The following is a 24,569-nucleotide window of genomic DNA, read 5'->3' as shown; positions in this document are numbered from 1 at the left end:
GCCTTTCTAGGAATCCTCCTGGGAGGAAACAAGGCCGGAAAAGGTGGGGAGAAGCCTCCATGGGGCCTCTCTGGGAATCTCCTGGGAGGAAACAGGGCCTCTACCCTCCCTGTGGTTTCTCCAATCGCACACATTACTTGCTTTTACATTAATTCCTATGAGAAAAATTGCTTCTTCTTACAAACTTTTCTACTTAAGAACCTGGTCACGGAATGAATTAAGTTCGTAAGTAGAGGTACCACTGTATTTATAGAGGGATGGCAGCTCAGATCATGCTTTGTTCACCCAAGCACAAAATTGAAAGCACCAGCCTGAAGATGACATGGGACACAAACACACACACACACATATAAATTGAGGGGGTCTGCTTTGACAGTTGTTAGGCCTTGAGGGCATATATCAAATGTTCTGGCAAAGGATAATCTCTCATTCTGGGAGCTCTCCTAGGTCCTGCACAGCTGCTATCAACATTCCAATCATTTCAGACCAGTATTTTATTTTTAGACCAGAACGATCTAGGGTTTCCCAGAGCTGGCCATTAAGTTTTCATTAAAACTGTATTAACCTCACCTACCTTTTTTTGCCAGCCTTTGGCGGCTAGGGAATTCTGGGAGTTGAAGTCCTCCAGGCTTAAAGTTGCCAAGATTGTGGACCCTTGCTCTGGATTACTCTACTGCAGGGGTAGGCAAAGTTGGCTCTTCTATGACTTGTGGACTTCAGCTCCCAGAATTCCTGAGCCAATCATGCTAGCTCAGTAATTCTGGGAGTTGAAGTCCACATGTCATAGAAGAGCCAACTTCGCCTACCCCTGGTCTATTGCATACAAGAATGAAGAAATCTTTGGGAGGAGGAGAGAAAGAGTCTCCTTCTAACCACCACGGACTCTGTTCGAAAAGGAGCAGCAACCCCTGCAACTCACATCTGCTAATTTGGCTTCTCTGACCCAGTTCACAGGCAACTCCATGCAATGCTCCTGTTACTGCTGCTCCCTTCCCTTCCCTCCCCCCCAAGAGATTGGACCACTAAACAGATTTCTACATTTGCTGATAGCAGGAGAAGCACATCCGGCAGCAAACCAATCGGATAAAACTGCATGTCGGCAAGGATAGCAAGAAGGCAAAATCAATTCATGCTGAGTAGCTATTGTGCATGCTAGCCCTCGCCACCCAGGAGAAATTAATCAGAATATCCAGGAAAGAGCAATGATGGGTACTTTTCTGCAGACGTACTCTGACCAATTTCCTGCTTCTACTACTAGAAACTGGATGTCCCAGTTGCCAGTGTCTTAATTTTGAAATTGCATCTGCTCATTTTTCATCTTTTCTCATCTCCTCATCCTTCCTACTATCTTCTTCTATGGGGTTGGTTGTAGCATATGAATAATGATTGCAACTATGATTTATGATCTATGGCCTATTATTTGCTGTTTATATGCACACCGTGAGCTTATGTACAAGAGACAACTTCCTTATGTATCTATCACACTTTGCTGATAAAGTATTGTATTGCATTTCATTTCATTGCGTTGCATTCTATTCTATTCTATTCTATTCCATTCTATTCCTGTATACTTACTAAGTGTTCTGTCTGGGTGCCCCCAGATTTCAACACCAACTGGAAAAAGCAGCCAGACACGCTGGTAAAAGCAAAAGCACTTTATAGTTTGAAAAATAAACACAGAGAAAAACCTGTTCTTCCCAACAGGCAGGCTATGAGGCTTCACAGCAAAGTCCTGACGGCCAGACAATACAGCAGACTTCTTGCTGGCACACACACCACTGTAGAGAATAAGCCCCCACGCCTTTTTCCCCAAGGTTTCAGCCTTCAAGGCCACAAGTCAGAATCAGAGACGCCAAAGATCACAGCCAGGTCCCAGGACTCCCAAAGATACTACTCTACAAGACAGGAAGGATGGGTCTGCCTTTTCAGCCTTTCTGGGGAGAACCACACCCAAACCCAGCTGTTACCTATTTAGGACTGGAAGTACCTGGCTAATTGTCCCCTTCGTTGTTCTGCTCTTCTCTGCCTGTGATCGATGATGGCTTGAGCATTTTCATCTAAGGACTCCAGGCTGCTTGCTGGGGAGAGCTCCACCCTGGGGGACTCTGGCTGTTCTCCCTCTCCCTCGGCCTGATATTCCTCCTCCCCTTCTGCCTGGGCCTCCTCCTCCTCCTCCTGTTCCTCATCCTCCCCCTCTGAGCAGGGAGCCGGCAGAGGTTCAGCCGTTCCCTGAGGAGCCTCAGACGGAATCACAACACTAAGTCTGCACTAATTAATCTTCTCATCATTCCCATCACCCATCTCCTCCCACTAACGACTGTATAACTCTAACTTTGTTGCTTGTATCCTTACAATTTATATTGACTGGTTCCTAATATGATTTGATTGCTTATTTGTACCCTGACTTTCATTAAGTGTTATATGTTATTATTCTTGACAAACGTATCTTTCCTTTTATGTACACTGAGAGCATATGTACCAAGACAAATTCTTTGTTGTGTCCAATTATATGGCCAATAAAATTCTATTCTATTCTATTCTATTCTATTCCATTCCATCCCATCCCATCTTATCTTACTCTACCCTACCCTTCCTCTTCCTCTCCCTCTCCCTCTCCTTCTCCCTCTCCCTCTCCCTATTCCATATTATGTCATTTGTGGTCATAAACCTTTACTCTTCATATGATTTTCTCTATATAAAATGGTTAAATCCTGCATCTTAGACCAGTTTGCTTCAAATGCTTTTGGAAGAAAAAAAAGAACTTTTCTAACCTCATGTTCTACAACATCGACCCTCATATATTCAAACAGGCCAATTCTAAGCCAATATTTCTGCAATGCATCAAGATGGAGACCTCTAACCCAGGGAAAACATTTGAAGTAAGAGTCCTGAAGAGGGAAATACTGCTGCTTGTAAATAATTTTTAAATATGTATTTTAAGGACTGGCACGTGTTCCTGTACTTAACATATACTTTTTAGCCAGAATTGCAAGGAGTCAGGCAACATACAGTACAAATATAATAAATAAACCTGTTTTCTTACATTCCTTCGGATTCCAGCAAGCATATTTTCTAGGTCAGTGATGATGAAACTTTTAGACACTATGTGTACACGCATGCCCAAATTGAAAGGTGCACACAAACATGTGCAGACATGTTTGTTCCACCCTGTCCTGCCTGATGCTCACCCCTGGTTCTAGGCAATTCCCATTCCTACACCCAAAGCATACCAATTATTTAATTACCTTCTTCACAGCCCTGTTATAATGTTATTTTATTGGATACTTTCCTCAAGCATTTGCTTCCTTAGTCATCTTGCAAATGCATGGCTTATTAGAGTTTTTTAAACTTCAGAACATATTTTGCAAGTTATGCATTGGTATTTAAAAATAAACTTTAGAGGGGGATATTTTGCATTCCAAAAACTGCTCGTGACAACCAGTGATGGACAGCCAAAATTTTTCACTGCCACACTGTGGGCGTAGCTTATTTTGGGGTGTGTCATGTGACTGGGTAGGAGTGGCTTGCTGGCTATATGACCAGATGGGAGTGGCTTGACAATCATGTGACCAGAGGTGACTTAAAAGTCATGTGACTAGGTGGGAGTGGTTTACTGACCAAGATAAGTTTTCAAATAAGTGCTTGGACTCTTTTTCAGTTGATAAAGTCACATTCTTTGAATAGCCACAAAAAGGACAAATGATATTGACAATATTATTTGTTGCGGAGCACAGTAACATTTTAAGGTTTTGTATTGAACCCACAAGGTTCAGTAGGATAACAGATTAGGCAAGTAGCTCAATTTTCTTTAATTGCTGTATAAGTTCAGTTCTAGATAATGATTCAAATGATTCAAGCATTTATGTGTAAAAACATACTATTTAATTATTTCCTATTTTAAAAGAAATTAAGGATCATACTAAGGTACTAGAGAAGGAAGGACAATTAAAAAACTATTAAGTATTCAATAAATAGTGCATAAACTTACTACCCCCCACTGCGTCCCCCCCCATGGGGGCAACAGCCCATTACTGTTGATAACATAAATAAGCTTAATTTATGGATATTGTTTGATTTGATTGGATTGGATTTGTATGCCGCCCCTCTCCGTAGACTCGGGGAGGCTAACGACAGTAGTAAACAGCATATGACAATCCAATATTAAAACAGTTAAAAACCCTTATTATAAAACCAAACATACATACAGGTTATACTGGTCAAAACTGTAGTCTGTAAAATTGGCTTTCATATTTTTCACACCTACAAAAAGATACTTCTGTAATTGTATTTCCTATAATACCGAATATTAGCATTGTGATCTGGAATATTTATATTTTCATTCTCTTCGCAAACCTAATGTGAATAAGTCTTCAAGGACTCAGACAGCAGAGATTCAACACCTATTTATTTTCAAGTTCTTCATGGTGTCTACTTAGAAATTAAAAAGGAAATTAAAAAATCCCTGATTCCCACATTTAAACTCAAAGAAGGGAAAGGAAGAAGAAAGCCAGAAACAACAGGCTTAATATGAGCGGTTTCCAGCACAGAGAACTCAATCTCTATTCCACCTTTTCAGTTCCGGCAAATTCCGTAGATTTAGCAAGCTCGTCCATTTATACATACAAACACACATATTATGGAGGCACTAACGCGAAGCAATGAAAAGTAATGCTGGGGTTTTTTTTACAAGAGACCACAGACACAACACAAAGACACCACCACAACACAACTGTGAGTACTCACAACTCTGAGTACAGAAAGTGCAGATTCCCCACACTGTCTGTATAGTTTGCAGGACTTAGCCAAGGAAGGACCAGTAATAGGAGAGCCTTCATTTTTGCAAGTAGTATGTTTGCAAACTGCTCAAGTCTTCACTTTACTCCTTCCTCTGCCTCAGTTTCTCTGTGATGGGGGATACAGAATTCCACGCTTCCTTTTCTTTCCTTCTTTCCTTCTTTCCTTTTTTCCTTCTTTCCTTCTTTCCTTCTTTCCTTCCTTCTTTCCTTCCTTCCTTCCTTCCTTCTTTCTTTCTTTCCTTCCTTCTTTCTTTCTTTCTTTCTTTCTTTCTTTCGTCAGCCAACTCAGGTCCTCCCCTATAAGCCTTTTCAGCCCAACTGAGAAGACATCTATGAACGGATGCAAATCATTTAAACGAAGCTACGTTGGAAAGAAGCTCATTGACCTGCAAGTTGATTTGAGCTGATTCTGCAAACGAGGTTAGGGACGGAGGGTTTTTAGGGAGAACGGAGCAGAAATAGCTGGAGGCAAAAACAGGGCTCAGAGCTTGAAAAAGAAGAGGAGAAACACAGCAAAAAACTCAAGCTGAGGGCACGCAGCAACCTTCTGCCTTCTTCAGAATGATTTTTCTCTTTAGAAGTGGCTGATACATTGACATCGTTGGTCAGAAAGGTAGACAGGTTATGAGCTGCGCTGCACAAGACAAGAAGCGAGGAAGGAAGCTGAACGCAGCACAAGAGCCTGGGAGCATCAGACGATGCTCTATACGTATGTACCACAGACAACAGACCTTATTTATTTTTCAGTCTGGATCTCATTCGATTGGCTTCAAGCAGATGGAGGGAGGGGGGAATATTAAAGCGCTTCATGATGAAACCTAGGCTGAATGTGAGACTAATTAAAACGTGCAAGCCCTTCTCTCCAGTTTTAAAATAGGAATGAATGCGGTTAAGATGGTCATCCACAGCATATTTATTTATCTACTAGCCTTACCCAGCCACATATTGCTGGGGCTCAGTCTGGTTAAATGAAAAAAAAAAAGAAACGAGAAAGCACATGTTTCTGTCCCCCCCACCCACGAAACTAGACTAACAATCCTGGGTCTAGAAAGCTTCGAACTACGACGCCTTAAACATGATCTAAGTATTGCCCACAAGATCATATGCTGCAACATCCTGCCTGTCAATGACTACTTCAGCTTCAACCACAATAACACAAGAGCACGCAACAGGTTCAAACGTAATATCAACTGCTCCAAACGTGACTGTAAAAAATATGACTTTAGCAATCGAGTTGTTGAAGCGTGGAACTTATTACCAGACTCCGTGGTGTCAACCCCCAACCCCCAACATTTTTCCCTTAGACTCTCCACGGTTGACCTCTCCAGATTCCTTAGAGGTCAGTAAAGGGCGAGCATAAGTGCACTAGTGTGCCTTCCGTCTCCTGTCCAACTGTCTCTCCTATATTTTATATATCTTTTCTCCCATTCATATATCCTTTCCTCTACTCTTCATTGATGTATTCTATTCTCATATCTCTTCTTCTATCCCTTCCCTGATATTTACTATTACATGTTTTTATTCTCTTTAACTTTCAATTTGTATTGGACAAAATAAATAAATAATAAAATAAATCATCTAGAGCAGTGTTTCCCAACCGTGGCAACTTGAAGATATCTGGACTTCAACTCCCAGAATTCCCCAGCCAGCGGGGTTTTTAAAAAGTCCCGATATTCCTTTCTCTGGACTGCCCAGAGAGAATAAAGCATTTCCTTTCTCTGGGCGCTAGGAGAAGCTAGCACCCAGAGAAAGGAAACACTTTATTCACTCTGGATGGCTCAACAGGAAAGATAATAAATTGATAGAAGTGCTGAACTGGGAAGCAATACATAAAAACAAATGTCGAGGTAAAAGTCTGTAGAGATTTTTCAGTTGTCCATCACCCCCCCCCCAATCAATGGTATTCTGCTTTACCGAAGTTATAATCTGGTCACCTTATTTTAAGTGCTAACTAAACTGACTGATTCTGAATGTTGATTTCAGTGGTCACGTCGCTGAATGGATTCTCCTGTCATGAATTATATTTCCCATCTTACATTATGATTCTATTCCAGAAAGATTGGCGTAACCATTTTTTTGCCAATGTCACCTATCTGCTTGCATCCCATAATGCAACATCATCCTGTATGCATAATGCAAAAAGCTTACGCACCTAAGATGCCTCATGCTCCATCTCTTACGCCTTTTAGAAGCATTTGCATGAAACCTGATGTGACCCAGAAAGTGTCTAAATTTGGTTTTGTTGTTACAAGCTGCCTTTTAATTCATGCAAGCTGAAAGATGGAGGATACATTCATTCATAAAATGAAGTTGTTGCTACTAAAAGACCACCTTATATTTAATTTCTAAACTGATAGCCTAATTTAAATTAAATTAAGGAAGAAACAGGGAGTGGTATGATGGCCTAGAGGTGGAGCGTCTCACAATCATAAGTCTTTGAGTTCGATCCTAGGTAGAAGCAGATATTTCTGGGATGGTTGGAAGAAATTTTAGGAATTAAAATAGAAAAAAAAATCCAGAAGGTTTTTTATTGGGAATATTACATCAAAAATTCAAAAAAAAAAGTCAGACATATCTGATCCTGCACATAACTACTGTGGCAAGATTAATATTTGCACAACACTGGAAAAATGAAAAGGTTCCGTCTGAGTGTTGTGGTTGGCTCTGGGCCAGCTCCTGCTCCAAGGATGGTGGGGGTTGGTGTGGGAGAATCCTCACATTATCAGAGGCCAGTTTTACTGCCAACAGTTTCAGACAGTGAAGCTTCTGCGTAAGGGTAAGGTTCTGGGAGTGAAGCAGGATCAGATGAGGAGGAGCCCATTAGCTAATTACCCCAATAGTGAGCCATCATCATCATCATTGTTAGATTCAGAAGAGGAGGGATTCATAGAAGCTCGCAGACGCAGGTTTATGACAAGAAGGGAACAACTGCACAAGTATTATAGAAAATAAGGGAGAACACCTGTGGCTGGGGCAATTAGGCTAATGGGGCTGCTGATAAATTGCCAGCCTTATGTGTGAGAGAGACTTGTGGTTTGCTTCAGGGTTTATAAAGACTTTTGTGAACTGCTTCAGGATTTTCAAGGACTTTGTGGAACAATTCACAGTTAAGTACAGCATGAGGACTCTTGAAGGGAGGTGGCTGTGACCTCTTCACAGCTGCCTTTTATCTGCTTTGCTTTTGTTTTGTTTTACACAGCATTCATAGAAACATAGAAACATAGAAACATAGAAGTCTGACGGCAGAAAAAGACCTCATGGTCCATCTAGTCTGCCCTTATACTATTTTCTGTATTTTATCTTACAATGGATATATGTTTATCCCAGGCATGTTTAAATTCAGTTACTGTGGATTTATCTACCACGTCTGCTGGAAGTTTGTTCCAAGGATCTACTACTCTTTCAGTAAAATAATATTTTCTCATGTTGCTTTTGGTCTTTCCCCCAACTAACTTCAGATTGTGTCCCCTTGTTCTTGTGTTCACTTTCCTATTAAAAACACTTCCCTCCTGGACCTTATTTAACCCTTTAATATATTTAAATGTTTCGATCATGTCCCCCCTTTTCCTTCTGTCCTCCAGACTATACAGATGGAGTTCATGAAGTCTTTCCTGATACGTTTTATGCTTAAGACCTTCCACCATTCTTGTAGCCCGTCTTTGGACCCGTTCAATTTTGTCAATATCTTTTTGTAGGTGAGGTCTCCAGAACTGAACACAGTATTCCAAATGTGGTCTCACCAGCATTCTATATAGTGGGATCATAATCTCCCTCTTCCTGCTTGTTATACCTCTAGCTATGCAGCCAAGCATCCTACTTGCTTTCCCTACCGCCTGACTGCACAAGACTTGTGGTTTGTGGGAGAGCACTTTGGCTGATTAAAGTGCGTTTGGACAATATTTTCCTTTTTGATAAACCAACTTTGTTTACTTTACAACTGTGTGTGTTTGAATTTCTACTTTGGACTTAATTGGGGGCTCATAACGTGAAGCCCAGCATAACACTGAGGATGATATACAGTAATAGAGAAAATAACAGCATGTGCAGAGATGGACAAATTAACACTGGAAATAAAAAATAAGGAAGAGTTGGAATTCTATAAGTGCTGGGGTATGTTCTATTGCTGGCTGGAAAAAAGGATAAAGTAACTAAGTAACATTTCATTAATAACAAAAAAGAGCTATTTCTCGGTGATAAATTGGTTAATGGGAAAATAGATATAAGATTAATTATATAAAATATGATTATTGTTTTATAACTGGTTTATAATAAGTATGTAAAAATAGGTATGTAATAGAATGCGAGCACAGTAAGAATTGTTATACAGATTTGCTACACATCCATCCAATATTTTTAAATGTCTTTGTTTTGTTTTGTATGTTGTATGTATATTTGTTTATAAATAAAACTCTATTTTAACAACAACAACAACAACAAAACAAAACAACAACAACAACAACAATAATAATGAGAATATATCTGCTGTGAACTTCACATTGGCAACAGGAATGCAATCCGGTCAGTAAACATTCAACTCTATTCAGTTGTTTGGACTCCATCCCGATGGAAGGGATTATGGAGTCATTAAAACAACAACAACAACAATAAGGTTTGATTCTTGCAGCCCAGGAGCAAACAATCAGAACAAATGCAATCAAACCCAGGATTGAAAAATCAGCTGATGACCCAAAATGCAGACTTTGCAAGGAAGCTGATGAAACAATTTATCACATCCTCGGTGGCTGCAAGAAAATCGCACAGACGGACTACAAACAGAGGCACAACTATGTGTCCCAGATGCTCCTTTGGAACCTTTGCTACAACTACCATCTGCCAGTGGTAAAGAACTGGTGGGATCATAAACCTGAGAAAGTAGTTGAAAACAAACATGCCATAATACTTTGGGACTTTCTAATTCAAACCGACAAGGTTTTGGAACACAATACACTGGATCTCATGATTGCGGAAAAGAAAAAAGTGTGGATCATTGATGTCACCATACCAGGTGACAGTCGAATTGATGAAAAACAACAAGAAAAAATTAGTCGATATCAGGATCTTAAAACCGAACTACAACAACTCTGGCATAAACCAGTACAGGTGGTCCCAGTAGTAATTGGCACACTGGGTGCTGTGCCAAAAGACCTCAGCCAGCATTTGAAAACAATAAACATTGACAATCACGATCTCTCAGTTGCAAAAGGCCACCGTACTTGGATCTGTATGCATCATATGAAAATACATCACACAGTCCTATACGCTAGGGAAGTGTTTGACTTGTAATATGGTGACACAAAATCTATCATATAAATCTCATTTGATGTTTTTTGTGTATAAAATAATAATGACAATGAAAGAGAATGTCTGATAGAAACATAGAAACATAGAAGATTGATGGCAGAAAAAGACCTCATGGTCCATCTAGTCTGCCCTTATACTATTTTCTGTATTTTATCTTAGGGTGGATCTATGTTTATCCCAGGCATGTTTAAATTCAGTTACTGTGGATTTATCTACCACGTCTGCTGGAAGTTTGTTCCAAGGATCTACTACTCTTTCAGTAAAATAATATTTTCTCATGTTGCTTTTGATCTTTCCCCCAACTAACTTCAGATTGTGTCCCCTTGTTCTTGTGTTCACTTTCCTATTAAAAACACTTCCCTCCTGGACCTTATTTAACCCTTTAATATATTTAAATGTTTCGATCATGTCCCCCCTTTTCCTTCTGTCCTCCAGACTATACAGATGGAGTTCATGAAGTCTTTCCTGATACGTTTTATGCTTAAGACCTTCCACCATTCTTGTAGCCCGTCTTTGGACCCGTTCAATTTTGTCAATATCTTTTTGTAGGTGAGGTCTCCAGAACTGAACACAGTATTCCAAATGTGGTCTCACCAGCATTCTATATAGTGGGATCATAATCTCCCTCTTCCTGCTTGTTATACCTCTAGCTATGCAGCCAAGCATCCTACTTGCTTTCCCTACCGCCTGACTGCACAAGACTTGTGGTTTGTGGGAGAGCACTTTGGCTGATTAAAGTGCGTTTGGACAATATTTTCCTTTTTGATAAACCAACTTTGTTTACTTTACAACTGTGTGTGTTTGAATTTCTACTTTGGACTTAATTGGGGGCTCATAACGTGAAGCCCAGCATAACACTGAGGATGATATACAGTAATAGAGAAAATAACAGCATGTGCAGAGATGGACAAATTAACACTGGAAATAAAAAATAAGGAAGAGTTGGAATTCTATAAGTGCTGGGGTATGTTCTATTGCTGGCTGGAAAAAAGGATAAAGTAACTAAGTAACATTTCATTAATAACAAAAAAGAGCTATTTCTCGGTGATAAATTGGTTAATGGGAAAATAGATATAAGATTAATTATATAAAATATGATTATTGTTTTATAACTGGTTTATAATAAGTATGTAAAAATAGGTATGTAATAGAATGCGAGCATAGTAAGAATTGTTATACAGATCTGCTACACATCCATCCAATATTTTTAAATGTCTTTGTTTTGTTTTGTATGTTGTATGTATATTTGTTTATAAATAAAACTCTATTTTAACAACAACAACAACAACAAAACAAAACAACAACAACAACAACAATAATAATGAGAATATATCTGCTGTGAACTTCACATTGGCAACAGGAATGCAATCCGGTCAGTAAACATTCAACTCTATTCAGTTGTTTGGACTCCATCCCGATGGAAGGGATTATGGAGTCATTAAAACAACAACAACAACAATAAGGTTTGATTCTTGCAGCCCAGGAGCAAACAATCAGAACAAATACAATCAAACCCAGGATTGAAAAATCAGCTGATGACCCAAAATGCAGACTTTGCAAGGAAGCTGATGAAACAATTTATCACATCCTCGGTGGCTGCAAGAAAATCGCACAGACGGACTACAAACAGAGGCACAACTATGTGTCCCAGATGCTCCTTTGGAACCTTTGCTACAACTACCATCTGCCAGTGGTAAAGAACCGGTGGGATCATAAACCTGAGAAAGTAGTTGAAAACAAACATGCCATAATACTTTGGGACTTTCTAATTCAAACCGACAAGGTTTTGGAACACAATACACTGGATCTCATGATTGCGGAAAAGAAAAAAGTGTGGATCATTGATGTCACCATACCAGGTGACAGTCGAATTGATGAAAAACAACAAGAAAAAATTAGTCGATATCAGGATCTTAAAACCGAACTACAACAACTCTGGCATAAACCAGTACAGGTGGTCCCAGTAGTAATTGGCACACTGGGTGCTGTGCCAAAAGACCTCAGCCAGCATTTGAAAACAATAAACATTGACAATCACGATCTCTCAGTTGCAAAAGGCCACCGTACTTGGATCTGTATGCATCATATGAAAATACATCACACAGTCCTATACGCTAGGGAAGTGTTTGACTTGTAATATGGTGACACAAAATCTATCATATAAATCTCATTTGATGTTTTTTGTGTATAAAATAATAATGACAATGAAAGAGAATGTCTGATAGAAACATAGAAACATAGAAGATTGATGGCAGAAAAAGACCTCATGGTCCATCTAGTCTGCCCTTATACTATTTTCTGTATTTTATCTTAGGGTGGATCTATGTTTATCCCAGGCATGTTTAAATTCAGTTACTGTGGATTTATCTACCACGTCTGCTGGAAGTTTGTTCCAAGGATCTACTACTCTTTCAGTAAAATAATATTTTCTCATGTTGCTTTTGATCTTTCCCCCAACTAACTTCAGATTGTGTCCCCTTGTTCTTGTGTTCACTTTCCTATTAAAAACACTTCCCTACTGAACCTTATTTAACCCTTTAACATATTTAAATGTTTCGATCATGTCCCCCCTTTTCCTTCTGTCCTCCAGACTATACAGATTGAGTTCATGAAGTCTTTCCTGATACGTTTTATGCTTAAGACCTTCCACCATTCTTGTAGCCCGTCTTTGGACCCGTTCAATTTTGTCAATATCTTTTTGTAGGTGAGGTCTCCAGAACTCTTTCCCCTAGGCCATTACAATTTTATGCATGGTATGTCTGTATGTCTGTTTGCTTTTTATTATAATGGGTTTTAAATTGTTTTTAGTATTGGATTATTATTATATGCTGTCTTATTATTGCTGTTAGCCGCCCCGAGTCTTCGGAGAGGGCGGCATACAAATCCAATAACTAACTAACTAACTAACTAACTAACTAACTAACTAACTAACTGAATGAATGAATGAATGAATGAATGAATGAATGAATAAATAAATAAATAAATAAATAAATAAATAAATCTGCGTGCATCATATGAAAATACATCACACAGTCCTAGATGCTAGGGAAGTATTCGACTTGCGATATGGTGATACGAAATCTATCATATAAATCTCATTTGAAGTTTTTTGTGGATAAAATAATAATGACAATGAAAGAGAATGTCTGATAGAAAATATTATTCAGATTGAGGCTTACTTCTCTATGCATAACACGGATAGCCACATATAAGCAAGACCAGAAGGACTCACCCATTCTGAAAATGATGCTCAAGATTACAGCGTTGCAAAATTTCTGAACAGTGTTCTGTGAAAGGACAGTTCACCGTTAGCTTATCCAGGAGTTTATTCACTAGGATGCTTGACTTCCTGCACCTCTGAAGAGCTAGAGCTTTGCGGTCCATAGGACAGAAGTCTTTTTCCACCAAGAAATCTGTTAGGCAAATGGTGCAGTACGTATGACCGCAAGGTGTGTCCAGTGGCTGAAGTAAAGGCTGCAAGCAAATATGGCAGATTAGGTCATCATCCACATCTTCTGTGTAGGTGTATATATGGTTCTCTTCTGGAAGATGCCTCTGGCCACAGACCAGACATAATGGAACGGAGTTTCCTTCTGTCTTTTCCAATGGATCTTTTGGATTCATAATGGTATGTTCCCGTGTCACTGGAGAGGATGCTCAGCTTCTATGAGAAGTTATCTCTATCCAGAATTATCAGTCAGCTGTTTCCGAGAGTCTTCAGACCTGGAGAGAAGCCACACAACAATCAATTATTTTATATCAGTTTTCAAATTCTATGTTATTTATTTCATGATGGAGCACCCAAAAATCAAACTGTGTTAGCAAAAACTTCAGAAGAGAAGGATTATGGGGTAGTGATTTCTGACAGTCTCAAAATGGATGAACAGTGCGGTCAGATGGTAGGGAAAGTGAGTAGAATGCTTGGCTGCATAGCTAGAAGTACACTGCTCAAAAAAATAAAGGGAACACCTAAAAACGGAATATAAATCAAACTTCTGTGAAATCAAACTGTCCATTTAGGAAGCAACACTGATTGACAATCAATTTCATTTTGTTGTCAGCACATTACACTTTGTACAGAACAAAGTATTCGATGAGAATATTTCATTCATTCAGATCTAGGATGTGTTATTTGAGTGTTCCCTTTATTTTTTTGAGTAGTATATAAGAAGCAGGAAGAGGGAGATTGTGATCCCGCTGTAGAGAGCGCTGGTGAGACCACATTTGGAATACTGTGTTCAGTTCTGGAGGCCTCACCTACAAAAAGATATTGATAAAATTGAACGGGTCCAAAGACGGGCTACAAAAATGGTGGAAGGTCTTAAGCATAAAACTTATCAGGAAAGACTTCATGAACTCAATCTGTGTAGTCTAGAGGACAGAAGGGAAAGGGGGGACATGATCGAAACATTTAAATATGTTCAAGGATTAAATAAGGTTCAGGAGGGAAGTGTTTTTAACAGGAAAATGAACACAAGAACAGGGGGCACAATCTGGCCTGTAATGCATTTTGAATATGGAGGAGAGGAGAAATAAAGATGGAGTTTTTGTTTATGGAACCCTGCATTCGATAAGCGTTATTTCCAATTTAACCAAGGTTCTAACCAGAATTCAGAACACTAACCAGGGGATAAAATGATGTGCTGAAGCTGAGCAAACTAAGAACGCTAGCCAGAGGAATACTTGATAGGTAGATTTCCCCCCCTAATTTCCTCCTCCAAAACTAAGGTGTGTCTTATACTCCAGTCCATTTAACCTCTGAAAAATGTGGTATATTTATAACTGTTGAACTTGCTGATAATTAAGGATGTAGAAGACATCCACAGTTTTTTTTCTCCATGCTTCAAAATCCAACCCACCCACCCCAAAATTTACAAAGTCTGACTGCAGTTTCTAAATTCTGGAATATTTTTTGTTGCATAATAATAATAATAATAATAATAATAATAATAATAATAATAAGTTCCGGCACAGGTTCCAGTGGATCATCTGTGCCACAGAAGCATAGACATGATGCTGTGGCACAGATGATCCACTGGAACTTGTGCCGGAACTACCATTTACCAGTGGCAAAGAACTGGTGGGATCATAAGCCCGAAAAAGTGGTCGCAAATGAGCAAGCAAAACTACTGTGGGAATTCTGACTTCAGACTGACTGAATTCTGAAGCATAACACACCAGACATTGTGATCGTGGAGAAAAAGAAAGTATGGATCATCGACATCGCAATCCCAGGAGACAGAAGAATTGAGGAGAAGCAGCTTGAGAAATTAGTGAAATACAAAGATCTAAAAATCGAGCTGCAACGACTCTGGCATAAACCAGTGAAAGTGGTCCCAGTGGTCCTTGGCACGCTGGGCGCAGTACCAAAGGATCTCAGCGGACATTTGAAAACCATCGGAATTGACAAAATCTCCATCTGTCAATTGCAAAAGGCCGCTTTACTGAGATTGGCAAACATAATTCGCCGCTACATCACACAGTCCTAGGTGCTTGGGAAGCGCCCTACTGGTGATGAAATACGAAATCCAGCATAGTGATCTCGTTTGCTGTGTTGCACTGAAATAATAATAATAATAATAATAATAATAATAATAATAATAATAATAATAATAAATTAGTGCTTCCTGCTTCTGTATAAATTCATTTCTCTCTGATGGCACTGTGCTTTGAACTCTCTGGTTTATGTCTGGAAAGACAATCCTATCCAAACTCTAAAAGATTACCTGACAATTACGTTAATTTCACTGTATGGAGAAAGTCACAACAGGGGAAATCCTCTTTCGATGTACCATTTATATATCAAGTATAAAAGAAAAGCAGAAAAGGATAAGGGTCAAAATATATTTATATTATCTACAGCCTATGTTTATAATGGAAGTGACTTCGGTATGCTGTGCTTCATTCTGTCATCGCTGTTAATCTTACTGCATACATATTTACATCTTGAGGATTCAGAAAACGGAGATTTCTTGTTCACATTGCTTTCAAGTTATGAACAAGGACCATATTTATTTATTGAATTTTTTAATGCCACCCTTCTCCTTAGACTCAGGGCGGCTTACAACATGTTAGCAATAGCACTTTTGAACAGAGCCAGCCTATTGCCCCCACAATCCAGGTCCTCATTTTACCCACCTTGGAAGGATGGAAGGCTGAGTCAACCTTGAGCCGGTGATGAGATTTGATCCGCTGACCTGCAGATCTAGCATATTTATTCTGAATTTACCTTGGTGATCTTATGACTAGGTAACCCTCAACTTACCACCACAACTTAACTAGGTAACCCTCAACTTACCACCACAACTAAGCTGGAATTTCTGTTGATAAATAAGACCATTGTTAAATGAATTTTACCTAGTTTATGACCTATCTTATGTCATTGTTAAATTAATCACTCTGTGATGGGCTACGGCCCCCACGGAGGGGAGGGGGGGACGCAGTGGGTATAGTAAGTTTATGCACTATTGATTGAACACTTAATAGTTTTTTTTATTGTCCTTCCTTCTCTACTACATTAGTATGGTCCTTAATTACTTTTAAAATAGGAAATAATTAAATAGTATGTTTTTACCATAAATGCTTTAATCATTTTAATCATTATCTAGAATTGAACTTTTATAGCAATTAAAGAAAATTGAGCTACTTGCCTAATCTGCTATCATACTGAACCTTGTGCGTTCCGTACAAAACTTTAAAATGTTACTGTGCTCCCCAACAAATAACACTATCATTTGTCCTTTGTTTGACTATTCAAATAATGTGACTTAATCAACTGAAAAGAGTCCAAGCACCTATTTGAAAACTTATCTTGGTTGGTAAGCCACTCCCACCCCGGTCACATGATTGTCAATCCACACCACCTGGTCACATGACTGGCAATCCACTCCTACCCGGTCACATGACCATCAAGACACACCCACAAAATAAGCCACGCCCACAGTATGGCAGTAAAAATATTGGCAGCTCATCACTGATACCAAAGTGTACGTGCCTTAAAGATGTCAAGGTTGAAAACCAGTCGAATAGGCAGTGAGATTCGGATAAGGCATTCTAGAAGATGGAAATGGCAACTCAACCCCATATTGTTATTAAGAAAATTACATGAATATGTTTGTGAAGATACAGAATTACTAAATTGGAAGGGACCTTGAGGGTCTTCTAATCCAATCCCCTGCTCAAACAAACAAATGATTGTCCAATCTCTTCTTGAAATACTTCCAGTGATGGAGCACCCACAACTTCTGGACTGGAGGCAAGTTGTTCCATTGATTAATTGTTCTGTCAGGAAATGTCTCCTTAGTTCTAGGTTGCTTCTCTCCTTGATTAGTTTCCATCCATTGCTTCTTGTCCTGTCTTTGGGTGCATTGGAGAATAGGTTGACTCCCTCTTCTTTGTGGCAGCCTTTTAACAGTAAACTTAGCAAGAATTTTACTTTTCTTCTTTTTGTTATTTATTTGAATTCTGACTTTAAAAAAAAAATAACCAAAGTTTTCGAGCACAAGTAAGACAGCCGGAGTGGCACAGCAGGTAGAGTGCTGAACTGCAGGCCACTGAAGTTGACTGAAGATCTGTAGGTCAGCAGTTCAAATCTCATCACCGGCTCAAGATTGACTCAGTCTTCCATCCTTCCAAGGTGGGAGGACCTAGATTGTTGGGGCACTATGCTTAAAAAGTGCTATTGCTAACATGTTGTAAGCCGCCCTGAGTCTAAGGAGAAGGGCAGCATAAAAATCAAATGAATGAATGAATGAATGAATAAATAAATAAATAAATAAATTAATAAATAAAGAATATAAATTATAGAATTTATACATGGTATGCTTGTATGTATGAGTGGATCTTTAAATTGGGTTTTTAAAGATTGTTTTAATATTATATTTGTTTACATTGTCTTTTTATATTGTTGTTAGCCGCCCCGAGTCTTTGGAGAGGGGCGGCATACAAATCTAATAAATACAAATAAATAAGTAAATAAGTAAATAAGTAAATAAGTAAATAAGTAAATAAGTAAATAAGTAAATAAGTAAATAAGTAAATAAGTAAATAAGTAAATAAGTAAATAAGTAAGTAAGTAAGTAAGTAAGTAAGTAAATAAGTAAATAAGTAAATAAATAAATAAATAAGTAAACAAACAAATAAATAAATAAGTAAATAAATAAGTAAATAAATTAAAAAATAAATAAATGAATAAGTAAGTAAATAAATAAGTAAGTAAATAAGTAAGTAAATAAGTAAGTAACTAAGTAAGTAAGTAAGTAAGTAAGTAAGTAAGTACCGTAAGTAAGTAAATAAATAAATAAATAAATAAATAAATAAATAAATAAATAAATAAATACTCAGTGAAGGGCTACCAAAATTTTTACTACCATACTGTGGGTGTGGCTTATGGAGGAGACCCTGCATTTTCTTTCAACATCTTTCAGTGCAAATTGGGTGCTCTGGGGTGGAGCTCCATTTTTGCTACTCCACTGTGTCGTTCCCCCCCCCCAATCCAGGCAGTAGCCCACTCCTGCTAATACTCTTTTCCTCTTCCTATTTTCTCACCCCAACTACAACAATGTGAGATAGGTTGGGCTGAAAGGGAGAGGCTTTCCGAAAGCTACTGAGCCAAGGAGGGACAGAATTCATGGCCTTTAAAAAAAAAAAAATTGAAACGATCAGTCCTTGCTCTTTTGAATGCAAGTTGAACAAAACAGGCGTTGCTGTAATTATTTCACAAGCAAAGAATTTCAGACTTTCTGTTTTTCTGTCTGCAAGCTTGAATTTCAATCACTTATTCCTGTTATCCTGGCTCTGATGCAGAAAGAACCTGAAGGCACCTTAAAGGCCTGAGTTATTGCAGGGTTCTTTAAAAAACACACCTTATGCTAATATATACTTCCAAGATAATCTGGCATGTCAGGTCTAGCCGGAAATATAAACATGCGTAGCCTCTTAACAGCTTCAAAGGAGAACATACAGAACTCATCTACTGTACATGCTCATTCCTCAGGCTTCAAAGGAGTCCAATGAGCTGTCCGAAAACTCATCAACGTTTATTACAGGCTGCTAAACATCATTACATTTCTTCTTTTTTTGCTGCCAAAGAGGATGTTGGACATGCAAAACACTCGTATGTCAGCGAAGCCAGAATGCTTGGAGGTTTTGGCCTGCCGTCATACCTATTTGGAAAGTCATCTTAATGAGTCAATATCAGCGCGGTTGGAACAAGATGCAGCTTCATCTCTCGCTCCAATAATTTATCCAACTGACACCGAGCATATGATTCTCTCTTCCGCAATTTATGGTCTGATATACAGCCTCTCTCCCTTCAGGTCAGTTTTGCTGTTTATGAAAAGGAAATTGATGTTTTGGGATGCTTCAGCCACGTGGAATGTGGACTCTAGAGTTCCTTGGCAGAAAGCCCTGGGTCGAAGAAGCATAAACAAGGGGGCAGCAATGACCACCCCCTCCCACCCCTCAATCTCCTGGTTAACTTTGTACATCCTGGTAGTAGATAGATACAAAAGACGGTCGAAAATGAGCAAGCAAAACTACTGTGGGACTTCTGACTTCTGAATTTTGAAACATAACACACCAGACATCCTGATTGTGGAGAAAAAGAAAATGTGTGGATCATCGACATCACAATCCTGCGAGACAGCAGAATCGAGAAGAAGCAGCTAGAGAAATTAGTGAAATATGAAGATCTAAAAATCGAGCTGCAACGACTCTGGCATAGGCCAGTGAAAGTGGTCCCAGTGGTCCTTGGCACGCTGGGCGCAGTGCCAAAGGATCTCAACGGACATTTGAAAACCATTGGAATTGACAAAATCTCCATCTGTCAATAGAAAAAGGCCGCTTTACTGGGATTGGCACACATAATTCGCCACTACATCACGCATTCCTATGACTGGTGATGAAATACGAAATCCAGCATAGTGATCTCATTTGCTGTATTGTATTGACAATAATAATAATAATAATAATAATAATAATAATAATAATAATAATAGCAGCAGCAGCAGCAGCAACAACAACAACAACAACAACAATAATAATAATAATATATTGGCATCCTTCAGTCTTGAAAGATCATGGTATTATTCGCTAGATTCCCCAGAACTTGAAGCCTGGGTAGGCTATTAAGTCAGTTGAAAATAAGGTTCAATTCTACCTTGATAAAGTTATATTGGTCATAATTTTGCAAGCATTTTATTGATCATTGGGATGAAGGGACATAAACAATGGGCTTCAGACCAAACTGTAAATTTATATGATACTTATTGCCAGCTAAAGAAAATGCAAATGCTGTTTCCATTAGCACTTAGTGTCACTTATTGTTGTTAATGAGTTTAATACTCAACATTATACATATTGTACTGTATATGTATATTTCTATGTATGTATATGCATACTATGTATGTATATGTATATGTATGTATAATTCCTATGTATATATAGGAAATATACTATGTATATATTATGTATATTTCCAGGCAGTTACTGAAGACCAAGAGAGTGAAAGGAAGACATAGAATATAGAATAATAGAGTTGGAAGGGACTTCAGAAGTCTTTTACATCAAACCCCTGCTTGAGCAGGAGACCCTCTACCATAAATAAATAAATTTTCAGACAAGTGGTTGTCCAATCTCCTTTTAAAATCCTCCAGTGATGGAGCACCCACAACTTCTGAAGGCAACTCGTTTCACTGGTTTATTGTTTTCATAGTCAGAAAATTTCTCCTTAATTCTATGTTGCTTCTCTCCTTGGTTAGTTTCCACCCATTGTTTCTTGACTTGCCTTTTGCTGCTTTGGAAAATAGTTTGACCATCCTCGTCTTCGTAGGAGCCTCCTATCATGTCACTCCTAGTCCTTCTTTTCATTAGACTAGACATATCCAATTTGTATGTTTTATTATAAAATTTGGGGGAAGTTTTATGACTGGAGAGAAAGTTAAGAGATATGTAAATATTAATAATTGGCTAATATCTGGAAAAACTGGAACATGAGAATTTGATTTAAATTTTGGAAGCCATATGGCAAAGACGAGAAATGGTGGTAGTACTATATAATTGTATAACACAAAATTTAATTATTGTTTATAGTCAAACATATAGAACTTTATTCTATATAATATGTCATGCATTATGAGAAGTTTATTTTTTTGTAGATGCATACAGAATTTTATTAGTTATATGATGGCATTGGACCAGAGTACCTCCGGAACTGCCTGCTACCGCACGAATCCCAGCAACCTATAAGATCCCGTCGACCAAACAAAGTCATTTGGCGGGGCCCAGGGGAAGAGCCTTCCCTGTGGCGGCCCCGGCCCTCTGGAATCAATTCCCCCTGGAGATTAGAACTGCCCCCACACTCCTTGTCTTTCGTAAATTACTCAAAACCCATCTATACCGCCAGGCATGGGGGAGTTGAGACACCTTTCCCACAGAGTTTTTATATTTATGTTTGGGTATGCATATGTTGTTTGCTTTTTTAAATATGATAGGGTTTTATGTGCTTTTTAATATTAGATTTGTTTTCGCTGGAATATTGTTTTTATTATTGTTGTGAGCCGCCCCGAGTCTTCGGAGAGGGGCGACATACAAATCCAATAAATTGAATTGAATTGAATTGATACAGTATTAAAATGTAGTTAAAAAGAGATTTTGTTAATGTTCACATTGATGTAATGTAATCTTTCATAGTAAGGTGGAGAAAAAGATTTCTTTATTTAGAGGTTTAAGAATTGATGATATCGTATAAAATAGATGAGGAGAGATACGAGTCTCCATTCAATGAGTAACAAAAAAAGAAGAAGAGAAGTTTTATATATGAATGATTATAAGCATTGTGTTTGTGTTTGTAACCATGTATTGTTTTATTTTATAGTGGAGAAAAAAAAGTTTAAAAAAATATCCCAGTAAATTTGTATGATTTAGTCTCCAGTCCCCTAATCATCTTTGTTGCTCTTCTCTGAACTCTTCCAGAGTCTCAACATTTTTAAAAATGATATGATGACCAAAACTGGATGCAATATTCCAAGTGTGGTCTTACTAAGGCTTTATTAGATAATAAGTTAAATGAAAGCGGTCAAAAATGTTTATGGGAACATCTTAGGACAGAAGTCAGCAACCTGCACTCGGGAGCTACATGTGGCTCTTTCATCCCTCTTCTGTGGCTCCCTGTTTGCTCAATATTTTCATTTGTATTTTACATTTTGATAAGTTTAATACAAATTATTTTTGGAAAAGAAAATTCACTCAAACTATACGGGGTGTGTTATAGAAAGTTGCATGAACAATTAGCAATTACATATTTAAAAAGAACTTACGTAGGGAGATTTTGATTTTAAAGAGCAGCAAAATGTAAACTTATATATCAAAGAAGAAAAGCAGAGCAATTTGTATTTTTGTTTTTTTTTAAAAAAGGTTCCTGGACCAATGTTAACATCAGTTACATAAATTACATAATTTTGTACACCAGAAGAGAAAATATTCTTACATTCAGACTAATATTTTATGCAACTTTCTTGTCAGCCAGCCCCACTGGGCCTCCTTTCAAATAATTTGCAGATTGCAACTCCATCAGTGACACCATTCACAGGATGAAGTATTCCGTTATCTACAGAATACTTATCTACAGAATCAAAAACTAAACACTTCCCAGTTCACCAGCAATCCATTTTTATACAAACTTTAAATAAAACAAAAATGAAAAAAAATAGTGTTTTAATTTTAAGAAAATGCATTGTATACTCCATTAGCATACAGAACTCCACGCCCTTGAAAATTGTCTTGATATATTCTCCAAAATACCTAAGGGCAGGACAAGAAACAATGGATGGAAACTAATCAAGGAGAGAAGCAACCTAGAACTAAGGAGAAATTTCCTGACAGTTAGAAACATTAACCAGTGGAACAACGTGCCACCAGAAGATGTGAATGCTCCAACACTGGAAGTTTTTAAAAAGAGATTGGACAACCAGTTGTCTGAAATAGTATAGGATTTCTTGCCTAAGCAGGGGGGACTCAACTCATTCTATTCTATTCTATTCTATTCTATTCTGTTCTATTCTATACACTAAGGCTGAATTACTATTACTATTGGGCTTGTCATTGTTCCTATCACCCATCTCCTCCCACTTATGACTGTAACTTATTGCTTGTATCCTTATGATTTTTATTAATATTGATTGTTTCCTGATCATTTATTTGACCCCTATGAAAATCATTAAGTGTTGTATCTCATGATTCTTGACAAATGTACCTTTTCTTTTATGTGCACTGAGAGCATATGCACCAAAGACAAATTCCGTATGTGTCCAATCTCACTTGGCCAATAAAGAATTCCTCTTCTCTTCTCTTCTCTTCTCTTCTCTTCCCTTCTCTTCTCTTCTCTTCTCTTCTCTTCCCTTCCCTTCCCTTCCCTTCCCTTCCCTCCTATCCTATCCTATCCTATTCTAATTGGCAGGCTCTGTTACATTTGTAACTCAAGGATTACCAATACAGACTATCAACAGTGTTTGGTCGAACGGCCAGCCAATAAATTTTGGTGAGCTCTATTCTTCAAAATAACCTCTGCAGGCATTCTATTCTATTATATTCTATTCTATTCTGTTCTGTTCTGTTCTGTTCTGTTCTGTTCTATTCTATTCTTTCTATTCTATTCTATTCCATCCCTATCCCTATCCCTATCCCTAAGAAGGAAGGAAGGAAGGAAGGAAGGAGGAAGGAAGGAAGGAAGGAAGGAGGAAGGAAGGAAGGAAGGAAGGAGGAAGGAAGGAGGAAGGAAGGAAGGAAGGAGGAAGGAAGGAAGGAAGGAGGAAGGAAGGAAGGACCATTATGATCTCATTATACATATAGTTCTGGAAAGGCATCTGTTCCAAAACGAAAGATGCTATATATACACAGAAGCATTCAGCAGAAGACTTCACATGTGCTATTTAGTAGGCTGCAGAAACAAGTCTTGGCCAGTTGGCAACTTACACAGTCAATTTTATTCCACATGTTGACGCCTTTTAAGCCTGCAAATCTATTCGTACCTGTCAGCAATGAAAGAGCTTACCTCCACTCTAGAAGCGATCTTCAGCCTTGGGGAGGTTTCAGCCGCTGAGAATTTTGCGCCTTCGCAGTATTCCAGTTTTCTTGCACTTCCCCCCCTCCAAACCCCCCCTCACTCCAGTTCAAACCTCCCCCAAATAAAAGCTACTGGACTCTCTAGCTATTTGGTAGCAGAGCAATGCTAACCTTTGGGAGAACTATGCGACTGGCTAGTTCCCAGCAGAAAGATCCAGGAGCCAAGAGGTCCAAGCAATGCCAGCAGCTCCAGGCCAACTACTTCCCCAATCAGCAGGTTTCCTTGGTATACATCCGGAGACAGTCATGCATGTGAAGCAAATCAGGTGCTCCATCCTGAACTGGTCCTTAAAATATGCATGGCTCCTAATTGCCCTCATAAATGCAGTGGCACAGCATGTAATCAATCTC

General features: G+C 38.5%; 1 protein-coding gene across 5 annotated transcripts in view; it reads right to left on the bottom strand.

The window, feature by feature from the left end:
• The window catches only part of LNX1 (ligand of numb-protein X 1), a 315,851-nt gene that overhangs the window by 114,598 nt on the left and 176,684 nt on the right, over positions 1–24,569 (bottom strand). For all 5 annotated transcript variants that reach the window (XM_070757148.1, XM_070757145.1, XM_070757147.1 and 2 more), the window contains exon 2: positions 13,330–13,820. In XM_070757148.1, the coding sequence (XP_070613249.1) occupies positions 13,330–13,721 (392 nt within the window). In that variant the 5' untranslated portion in view covers positions 13,722–13,820. The remainder of the gene's footprint in view (positions 1–13,329; positions 13,821–24,569) is intronic.

This window comes from Erythrolamprus reginae, chromosome 7, assembly GCF_031021105.1.
Source record: "Erythrolamprus reginae isolate rEryReg1 chromosome 7, rEryReg1.hap1, whole genome shotgun sequence".
In the NCBI taxonomy this organism is placed as follows: Eukaryota; Metazoa; Chordata; class Lepidosauria; order Squamata; family Dipsadidae; genus Erythrolamprus; species Erythrolamprus reginae.
This window is presented reverse-complemented; position numbering and strand designations above follow the sequence as displayed.